Source organism: Anthonomus grandis, chromosome 2 (assembly GCF_022605725.1).
Source record: "Anthonomus grandis grandis chromosome 2, icAntGran1.3, whole genome shotgun sequence".
Taxonomy (NCBI): Eukaryota; Metazoa; Arthropoda; class Insecta; order Coleoptera; family Curculionidae; genus Anthonomus; species Anthonomus grandis.
The window spans coordinates 18462435-18473998 of record NC_065547.1 but is presented as its reverse complement, the minus strand read 5'-3'; the positions used below and the strand labels follow the sequence as shown (position 1 = coordinate 18473998).

Sequence of the window (11564 nt, the reverse complement as noted above, 5' to 3'; positions counted from 1 at the left end):
GACTCGATTTTCTACAACACTATGAATGTGTTATCGACTTAAAATCAAAAATACTTAAGACAAATTTTGAAGATATTCCTATGTATAAATTTACACCAGAGGATGAAAAACCGTAAAAAATGTAGTAAAATCAAACTTAGCTAAAGACTTTTCTTGCCTACCTCAAATTCTAACCCCAACAGTTGATACCGAAACTAATCAGCATTTTCAAAATAACGCAATAAAAAATAAAAATGTAATATCAATAGAACCCCGTACTGAAAAAAACCTTTAAACTAAAATGTAATTTAAAAAACACCGATGTAATTTTATTAGGTCAAGAAAAAGAAAAAGTTAAAGACCCAAATGCTATTATTCACGTAAACGAACAAGGCGAATTTTTAACAACCATTATTAACCCTAACGCAATTGATAAAATAATCGATTTCTCGAATTTGTCTTTTGAACCCCTACCTGATCTACAATCGATAAATAATTTTAAATATTATGAGTCAGCCGAACCTGTTGATAGACGGCAACTAATAAAAGAACAATTGAGAATTGACCACCTTAACGAAGAAGAACGTGAGGAAATTACTAAACTTGGTTTAGAATTTTCCGATATTTTCTATATCGAAGGTGATCAACTTACGTTTACCAACGAAATTAAACACTCGATTGATACTAATAACGCCAAACCCATTTATACAAAATCGTATAGATATCCTGATATTCATAAAGAGGAAGTTAAAAGACAAATTTCTAAAATGCTCGACGAAAATATTATAAGACCATCCATAGATATCCATCCGATGCTGACCTCCCTGGTCAGCCCGGTGTGGGTAGTCAAAAAACTTGACGCTTCAGGCAAGCAAAAGTGGCGAGTAGTTATCGACTATCGTAAACTAAACGAAGTTACGGTTAACGATAAATACCCATTACCTAATATCTTAGACTTCCTCGACCAACTTGGTAAATGTCAATATTTCACTACTTTAGACCTAGCGTCAGGGTTCCATCAAATAGAGATAGACCCGAAAGATATTTCTAAAACCGCGTTTTCCGTAGAAAATGGGTACTACGAATTCGTTCGAATGCCATTTGGCCTGAAAAACGCTCCATCAACTTTTCAGAGAGTTATGGATAATGTTCTTCTGGTAATTTTAAATGAAAGATGCCTCGTCTACATGGACGACATCATAATCTATTGTCCTACTATCCACGAGCACATTAACCGCCTACAAGAAGTCTTTAAACGCCTAAGAAAATCCAATTTAAAAATACAACCAGATAAGTGCGAATTCTTATGCAAAGAAGTAGCCTATCTCGGACATTTAATAACAGAAAACGGTGTAAAACCTAATCCGGCAAAAGTCGAATGTATTTTAAATTTTCCAGAACCAAAAAATCAAAAAGACATAAAATCTTTCCTCGGATTAGCAGGTTATTACAGACGGTTTATTTCAAATTTCGCTAAAATCTCAAAGCCCCTAACCACCCTTCTTCAAAAAGATACCCCTTTTATTTTCAATAAAAAATGTCAAGTCTTTTAATACATTAAAAACTGCATTAATCACTCACCCACTTTTCAATTTATCCGAATTTTGAGGAACCGTTTATCTTAGCTACTGACGCAAGTGCTTTTGCAATCGGAGCCTTTTTATCTCAAGGACCGATCGGGAAAGATATGCCCATCGCTTACGCATCGAGAACCTTATGTGCCGCGGAAACTAAATACTCCACTATAGAACGTGAGTTATTAGCTATAGTTTGGGCCGTAAACCATTTTCGACCGTACTTATTCGGCAGACAATTCACGCTTGTTACTGACCATCGTCCAATTACATGGTTATGCTCCATTCAAGACCCCGGAAGCAGGTTAACGCGTTGGCGCCTCAAACCCGAGGAATATTCATTTAAAATCGAATTTAAGCCCGGTAAATATAATAAAAATGCTGACGCACTTTCTCGAATTAAAATAAATCACCTTAAGGAATGCGTAGATTACCATAAAAAAGTAAAAATTTTTGCGTTAGAAGAAGACACTGTTATCCCTGAACCGAGCCCTCAACCCTCATTTACCGAAGAAGACGATCGAAACATAACCGAGGAATACAATCGATTTGTTGATAATTATAAAATTAGATCTTTAATCGATTATTCTAAAATAGAGGTTACAAATGACCAACTACTAGATAAATCAAACAAAAATATCGTTACATTCTTTAGGCAAAACAAAATGGAAGATTTACATTTTAAAATTATTGACGATATTCTTGAAGAATATTTAGATTTCCAAGAATTAAAGATTAATGTTGCTAATAGTAAATGAGTTAAAAACCGGAAGTATTTAATAATCCCTTTACCATTTGACAATAACTCTTGTAGCCAACGCTTGTTTTATTGTTTATTTAAATATCAAGACCTATTTGAATTAAATGAAGTTTATTGCATTGAAAATAATAATTTAGATCTACCTTCTTTAGAAATGATGTCATTTATTTTGGCCGACAAAGAAATCAAATTAAAAATTTGTCAAAATATTGTAACCACACCTGATGAAGACCAAATACCTATTATCATAAAACAATACCACCTTGGCAAAATCAAATTACACCGCGGAATTAACGAAGTTAATTAAGTTATAGTTGCTTAATTAATTAATTAATTAAGCAGAATTCTTAATGGCTCAACGCCAATAAGAATTCTGCTTAAAAGTTGCTGTTTAGATTAACACCAACTTTTCTTTTATTTTTATTTTAGATATGTTTTTTTTAGATGAGAATATACCATGAACCCGATACTAAGGCTAACCCACATGTTTACCGTCTCAACCAGATGCGTAGGCGTTTCCAGGAATAAACAAACGTAGCACGTTTTATGCTTAGCTGTTGTTTAAAAATACCGTGGAAAGAACCTTATCATATTGTTCTCATGATAGTCAGCATTTTCTATTTATATAAAAAGCCATTGCTTGTTAGCTCTTAAGATCATTATTATTAAGTATTTAGTATAAGATAAACCTATGTCGGTTTTTATTTTTGTAATTTTGAAATAAAAGTTTTTTTTAAAAGTTATTTTTGGAATCTACAATCTAACATATATAATCGCAATAGAGTGAGATATGACTATTTTTTTAAAACACAATACATCATGATATTTTTAAAAATCATTTAGGGTTAAACAAATTATATCTAAAAATTAAATTGAACTCAAATCGGAACAATAGCTATAGCTAATAGTTATCGATTTTTTTTTATCCTGGTTATGTCCAAAACTTAAAAAGGATCATTTGGGTCTTCTTGTATAACCTAAATACCAAATTTAAATTACATTTGAATAATAGATAACCGTAATAGAGATATGAGTATTTTTTTAAAACACAATACATCAAAATATTTTTATTAATCATTTAGGGTTAAACAAATTATATCTAAAAATTAAATTAAAATTAGATCGGAACAATAGCGTTAGCTATTAGTTATTAGTTATTTAACTAAAGAAGAAATAAATAAATTTATTCAGGAAGCTCCAGATAAGGAATATTTAATGATTAAGGTAACTTACAAAACTTCAAATTATATTTGGATTCTTTACATGCTTATTTATTGTTATAGGTAGCTGTAATATTTGGAATTTCCGGAGCTTGCAAAATGGACGAGCTGGTTAAAATGACGCTACAAGATATACAAGACCTACTATCTAAACTTTTAGTTTCCATACCGGATTCAAAAACCAATACATCAAGATCATTTATAGTAAAAGAAATGTACTTAAATCTATACCGCAAGTATGTCTCTTTAAGACCAAGAGACATAAATACCACTCGGTTTTTTTTTAAGTACCAAAATGAAAAAGGTTGTAGACAAGTAGTAGGAATTCACCAATATAGAAACATGCCTAAAATAGTGGCCAGTTATTTGAATTTGCCAAACTCAAAAGAATATACCGGCCACTGATTTCGTCGGTCTTCTGCCACAATGCTTGTTGATTCTGGTGGAGATATTACTACTTTAAAGAGAATGAGTGGATGGAAAGCAACAAACGTCGCTGAAGATTATATAGAAGAGTCTCTTACTAATAAGGAACAAATGGCAAATTAAGTTTTCACAGCAGAAAAAAATCAAAAAAGTAAATCTAATATTTCTAATACTGCAGCAACGCCTAATATTAGTTATTGTCATACAAATAAAATTATTAGTTTGGAAAATATTCAACAAAATAATGCTATTAGTTCCCAAGTTCTCCCAATTTTCAATACTTTCAATACAAGTAGTAAATTAAATAAATTCGCCGTCGAAAAGCAAGTAAAGTGTAATCTAGGCGGTCTCAGTCCTCGCGGGAAACGCAAGTGACAGCCGCGGACGTGAGTCAAAGGGCCTAGAAGCTAGAGTATCGAGGTGAGTCGTTCCTTATACCAAGTTTTTCCAGTTAATATCCCTAGGTTTGAGTTTAATGATTACGTGCGTAATTGTTTGAGCCAACTCTGCTAGTATTCGCTTAGTGGTTTAGCTGATCTGCAAGTTTAAACTAGTTTCATCAAGTCTTAGCAAGTTTTGTCAAAAAATTTATATTTCAAAACTTTGTTGTTAACTAGCGATATTTAAATAATAACATGATAATTATTTAGCAAGGTTTTATCTCTAGTTAAAAGTAATATAAAATGGCTGACATTTAATTAAAAAACGCGCAAGCTTAAAAACTAGGCAGCAAACCGCGTGACGCCATATCCGCCGGGTTATCTTGTGTTTGAATATTATGCCATTCATAAAGTCTGAATTTCAGCAACTCTGTTGCTTTCGAGTGCCTTTAAAAGATTGGGGCTAGTTTTTAGCCACGCAAGTGTTATGGATGAATCAGACCAAAGTGTGCATTTTTTGAACTTTATTTTTATTGATTGTTTTACCTTGTTAGCTAATCTAGCCACTAACAAAGCGGTAGAGAGCTCCAATATTCGGATAGTAAGCAATTTAACCGTAGCGACCTTTATTTTAGAGCATAAAAGATTTACGATGATGGTGCCTTCCTGATCGATGAAACGAAGAGAGGCAAGCTCCGAAGGCCTTTTCTGACGCGTCCGCGAATCCGTGCAGTTCGACTTCTATAGGATTTTTACAAAAAGCGTATCTCCAAATCTCCATTTTGTTAGGATTTATGAAATCCTGTCGGTAGCGATTCCATTCTACAGAAAGAGCGAGTGGCAATGGATCATCCCAGGACAATTTTTTCCAGCCAGAGACGCTGCGACCAGACTGCGAAAAGACCTAACGGATCGAATATTTTTGCCGTTAATGAAAGGACGCTTCTGTTTGTGCATTTTCACTCCATTCAAATTTCAACATTGTAAATTAACTTGTCGGTTTGATATGACCAAGTTAAACCTAAAGTTTTAGTCTTCTCGTCCGGAGAAAAACCTAAAATACCACTAGATACTTCAGTTGATTTAAAAGTGTTTAGTACCTCCTGCTCGTTGGAGTACCATTTTCGTAACTCGAAACATCCGCGCTTTAACACTTTCGAAACTTCGCGACAAATATGTTGCGCATGCTCAATAGAATCTGCCCCGGAGAGAAGATCATCGACGTAAAAGTCATGACGAATGATTTCCGCAATTTCCAGAATTGAATCTTGACATTTATAAGAAACTAGCACAAACACGCCCATATGTTACGGTGTTTAAAATGTAAACCTTTAACTCGTTATTTGGATTTTCTCGCCAGAATATTTTTTGTAGGTTTCTTTGTTTAGGCTCGACCAAGATTTGCCGATACATTTACATTTCGGCTACATCGGCAGAAAGCACATATGCGTGCTTACGAAATCTTATTAAAATTAAAAATAAATTATCTTGTAAAACCGGACCTACGAGTTATTGTTTAAGGAATATTATTTAAAGCTAGCCCGTTACTAATTGCTGCTGACATGACGCATCGAACACTATGCGCAATTTAGTGGTGAGACTTGGTTCGCGCAGAACGCCGTGATGCGACATAAAATATTCGATATGCGAATTATCACAACTTTCAGTTTTGCTCATGTGATTTAATTCTTCGTATTCTGGCATAAAATAAACGTAGTAATCGCGTAACTTATTGTTTTTGCTTAGCCTTCTTTCAGTGGAATAAAATCTTTTTTCAACTTGTTCCCTTGATTTTCCTAGAGTGCTTTCATCTTGTTTTAAAGGTAAGGTGACTATAAATCGGCCTTCTGAATTTCTACGAGTAGTTCGAACGAATATATTCGCACAGTCTATTTCCTCTTTCGATAGAGCCTTAGAGACACTAACTTCTTCTACTTCCCAGAATTTTGTTAAGGTTTTCTGAAGATCAGAACTAGTACCTAAGTTGCATGAGTTAATATGAAGAGTAGAAGGGACCGAATTACCTATTATACCCGCCAAAATCCAGCCTAGCTCAGTTTCCTGCAAGAAGGGGTAATTTTTCCGCACGAAATTTTATTCTTGCCTAACAAAGTCCAAAACAGGTCCGCACCTATGAGAATGTCAATTGACCCTGGCTTAGAAAACTCTGGATCGGCCAGAGGGTAATCACACGGAATACTTAAATTGTTGAAATTAATATTATTACTTGCGGGCGAAATACTACTTACATGCGGAAGAATGAAACAAGTTAAAATAGCCTTAAAATCATTATGTATTGAATGAACTTTAACTCGACATTTACTTTTAATGTTCGACAGATTATTTGCAATTCCTAGCACTAAAAGATTGGCTTCATACCTTTCTAGACCAAAGCGCTTGCATATTTCCTCAGAAATAAAAGAGGACTGTGAGCCGCAATCTAAAAGTGCTCGCGCAAAATGAATTTTTCCTTGTGCATCAAAAATCCGAATTTTAGCTGTCGATAAAAACAACTACCCCGCGCCTGAAAATCCACGATTACTTAAAGCAGCTGTACTTTGATTTGCTCCATTCCAACTCGCGCTAGTATTTTGATCGTCGGCTACGAATCGATATGTAAAAGCAAATTATGCCAGGCTTTACATTTCTTGCATGGACCTGCTCTGCACCTTTTCCCGGAATGACCATCTCGTAAACAATTGGTGCACAGCCTTCTGTTTTTAATAAACATTACTCTTTCGGCTGTAGGTAAACTAATGAATTTATCACAGGAATATACAGAATGATTTTCCCCACAATAATTACATGCATATTTGCTTACTATTAAAGCTCTTGTATCGCGAAATGTCTTGTCCTTTTTTTCCCGATCCGATTTAATAAAACTAGAACTGTTGGCAACGACGCGATTTATGTTACCCTTGAATTCAATCGTCTCTACCACGTCTGCACGGTTCTTTAAAAAATTAGTAAACTGATCTAGAGTAGGAAAAATAGTATTGGCTGAAAATCTTTCCCAATCCATAATTGCCCTTTGGTCTAATTTAGATGTTAACATAAACAATAGGATGGTGTCCCAGTTGGTTAAATCTTGCCCTAACTGTTTTATTGAATTTAAATGCTTAAATAGATCATCGACTAATCCTCGAATTTTAGTAGAGGATTATCTGTAAACGCTTTCCAGAGAAAAAATGGTCTTTAAATGATTATGGATTGAAAAATTATACGATTATATGATATTATAATTATATATAAAATATTAAATGATTATACTTGTGATTATTATAACGTTCCAACAGCGCACTCCATGTTACCGTATACCCTCCCTCGGAGAATTCTATCGATTTTATAACTTCGGCTGCTTTACCTTCCAACGAAGCTCTCAAGCAATGAAACCGGTAAATACCGGAAAGTTCTGGATTTTGGTTGATTAGGGACTGAAAGGTATCGCGAAATTCGAGTCATTTCTCGAAGGAACCGGAGAAGCTGGGCAAGGGTATATCAGGTAATTTGACTAACATTTTCTCAGAGCACGTATTTTGAACCGACTTGTAACTACGACCTTTTTTGCAATGGTTATATGCTTGAAATAGCTGTTTGCAAAACTTTTCCGTTCGTTAAATTCCCATTCCAATTGTTCTTCCTCAACCGTACTCTCTATCTCACTCTTAACTTCATTGCATCGAAATATCTTCGATCTTCGAAAATCTTGGTTGTAAATTTATCTTGTCAATCTCGCTTAAACCGTTGTCACTCTCCTTGCACTTGTTAACAAATTTAGAAAAAAAGGTGAGGTTTTTAAGCTTGCGCGTTTTTTAATTGGTCAGCCATTTTTATATTAGTCTTAACTAGAGATAAAACCTTGCTAAATAATTATATTGTTATTATTTAAATGTCGCTAGTTAACAACACAGTTTTGAAATAAAAAATTTTTGACAAAACTTGCTAAGACTTGATGAAACTAGTTTAAACTTGCAGATCAGCTAAACCACTAAGCGAATACTAGCAGAGTTGACTCAAACAATTACGCACGTAATCATTAAACTCAAACCTAGGGATATTCACTGGAAAAACTTGGTATAAGGAACGTGAGTCGTTGCTCTAGCTCGATGCTCTAGCTTCTAGGCCCTTTGACTCACGTCCGCGGCTGTCACTTGCGTTTCCCGCGAGGACTGAGACCGCCCCGATTGCACTTTACTTGCTTTTCAACGGCGAATTTATTTAATTTACTACTTTTTAATCTCTTATCCGGCTCGAAGTACCATGTTATAAACGGACTGTATATTTAAAATATTGACTATATTCAAGCAACAAAGTTGCTGAAATTCAGACTTTGACAGAAATTATGAATGGCAATATATTCAAACACAAGATAACCTGGCGGATTTGGCGTCACGCGGTTTGCTGCCTAGTCAGCTAATACAAGCTAGTAAGTGGTGATTCGGTCCGTCTTGGTTATCTAAAAATAGGGCAGAGTGGCTATCCTTAAACCCTTACGTAGAGGATTTACCAGGATTAAAACCCTTAAAAACATTATTGTTCTTAATAAATATTAGTAACAATTTTCCATTCGAACGGTTTTTATCCTTTCAGCGACTACAGAGAGTTACCGCTTAAGTTTTAAAATTTAAAATCTACACGAAAGGTTCTAGTGAAAAAACTATCGGTCTAATCTCTCTAAGAGAAGTGCTCATCGCTTTAGCTTGCCTTATAAAAGCTGCGCAATCGCAAAGCTTTCCAGAAGAGCGCTTGCAATTATCCAAAGGACGCAATTTGCGTCATAGCAATCGTTTAAGCAGTTTAAATCCCTTTCTAGACAATGACGGTATTATTCGCGTAGGTGGTCGTTTAAAGCATGCAGATTAACCAGCTCAGAAAAAACACCCCATAATTTTGCATTTTAAACATCATCTTACTAAGTTAATTTTTGAGAATAAGCATAAAACCTTGTTGCATCCAGGATCCCAACTATTACTATCCGTCATTCGGGAAGAGTATTGGCCGATTTCGGGTCGTAATTTGTCTAGGTCTATCTCCAAAGGATGTCTTAAATGTTTTAGATATAACGTTAGTACCAGTAAGCTCATCATCGGAAACTTGCCCCGCGAGCGTATCGTTTCTGACAGCCCATTTCATGCCTATGGAAATAGCCGCTCAAGTCGTACTTACGATAAGTGCTATGTTGGCGTGTTTGTTTGCCTTTCAACGAAAGCATTGCAAATTGAATTAATCTCTAGCCTTTCAGCAAACTCATTCATAAAAGCCTTGCGACGTTTCGTATCTAGAATAGACGCGGAAAACCCGTTAAAATATTTTCTGATTAGGGGACAACGTTCGTGGGAGCCAATCGAGAACTGGGCGAGTATTTGAAGCAAAATCAGAATATGTTAATAGAGCAAGTGAATGAAGGCATTGAATGGTTTATTCCGCCTTACTCGCCTCATTTTGGCGGCCTCTGGGAGGCAGAGGTAAAAAGTATCAAACACCATATCAAGCGAGTACTAGCAGATGCGCGCCTAACTTACGAGGAATTTTCCACTATTTTATGTCAAATCGAAAGTATCTTAAACTCAAGACCTTTATATCCGTTAAGCTCCGATCCAAACGCTATGCTTCCCTTGACACCGGCTCACTTCCTCATCGGAAGATCGCTAGTTGCTGTACCAGACCAGTCCCTAGAAGATGTTAAGATTAACCGATTAACAAGGTTCCAGATGCTTCAACATTTTTGGCGCCGTTGGGAGCGGGATTATCTGTGCGAATTACAACAACGCCACAAGTGGAAGGTTAATCAAAACGAAGACCAGCTAGCAAAAGAACGATTGGTCCTCTTAAAGGAAGACAACATTTTCCCGATGCACTGGAAGCGTGGACGTATTGTTAGTCTTTATCCAGGTTCCGACAAAGTTAACAGAGTAGCTTCCTTTAAGATTGCCCAGGGAATAGTCAAAAGAAGCTTCTCAAATGAGTCAAATCGGACAATGCTATAGGGATTAGACAGGACTGGCAGGGTCGCCATGTTATCTTGGGTTATTCCCATCAGGGTGGACAGGGGGGACAGGTTCGGGGGTAGCACTACGTGCCCTTATTAATTAGACACAACTTGTTCTGTTCATAGCTCGGAATATATTCAATTAACGTTCATCAAAAATACAGTCGCCGAAATAGTCATGGTCATCAATAATTTAAGTACATTGAACCGATAAGTAATGCATACACGTATAGATCTACTTATTTCCTAATATGTTATTATTGCAATTTCGGAGTATTATAATTTGGTATGGCTTGAAGGTGTCAATGGCCTCTTATATTAAACAATGAATTTGTCGCAATTGCTTAGCTTAATTATTAAACATAAGTGTCAATTACAAATTGTTCTGTTTTCTTAACCCTGGTTATGTCCAAAACGTAAAAAGAATCATTTGAATCATGTATAAACTAAATATCAAATTTAAATTACATTCGAATAATAGATAACCGTAATAGGGTGAGATATGAGTATTTTAATTTAAAACACAATACATCAAAATATTTTTAATAATCATTTAGGGTTAAACAAATTATATCTATATCTAAAAATTAAATTAAAATTAAATCGGAATAATAGCTAACGCTATTAGTTATCGAATTTTCTTAATTCTGGTTATGTTCAAACCATAAAAAAGATTATTTGACTATCTCGTATATGCGAAATCAAAAATTTAAATTATATTCGAATAATAGATAATAGTAATAGAGTGAAATATGACTATTTTATAAAAAACAATACATCAGAAAAATTTTTAAGAAAATTTACAGTACATCAAATGAACTTCAAAAATTAAATTGGAGTCAAATCGGACAATGCTATAGGGATTAATTGTTCTATTTTCTTAACCCTTGATTTGATTTCTATTTAATTTTTAGATTCCATGTGATTTCAATTTAATTTTTAAAGTTCATTTGGTATGTGCTAAATAATTTTTAAAATTTTTTGATGTCTTGTTTAAAAATAATTCTAGTATCTAACACTATTGTTTTTACCTATTATTTCAATTTAATTTAAATTTAATGTTTGTAGCTTATATATTATGCCCCATATACTTCTTTTTGCATTTTGGGCACAATCAGTGTTGAGAAACTACGATATCTCAACCCCTGAGCAATTGTTGGCATTTGATTTCAATTTAATTTTTAGAAATCATTTGGTATATGCTAAATAATTTTTAAAATTTTTTTATGTATTGTG

At 34.5% G+C, this 11564-nt stretch overlaps 1 protein-coding gene across 1 annotated transcript; it reads right to left on the bottom strand.

The window, feature by feature from the left end:
- Positions 1 to 5875: 5875 nt before the first annotated feature.
- LOC126750111 (uncharacterized) lies at positions 5876 to 9472 on the bottom strand. The gene is made up of 2 exons (XM_050459619.1): positions 9412 to 9472; positions 5876 to 6318 (listed from the first exon to the last, which is right to left on the bottom strand). Exons 1-2 carry the CDS (start codon positions 9470 to 9472, stop codon positions 5876 to 5878), a joined length of 504 nt encoding a protein of 167 aa, XP_050315576.1.
- Positions 9473 to 11564: the final 2092 nt, after the last annotated feature.

Bases quoted from the DNA above. Each gene is read 5' to 3' on its own strand.
- LOC126750111 (XM_050459619.1), bottom strand. From the start codon at position 9,472: ATGAAATGGGCTGTCAGAAACGATACGCTCGCGGGGCAAGTTTCCGAT. The intron at 6,319-9,411 runs GTACTAACGTTA...CATGCAACTTAG, and splicing joins TTCCGATGATGAGCTTACTG to GTACTAGTTCTGATCTTCAG.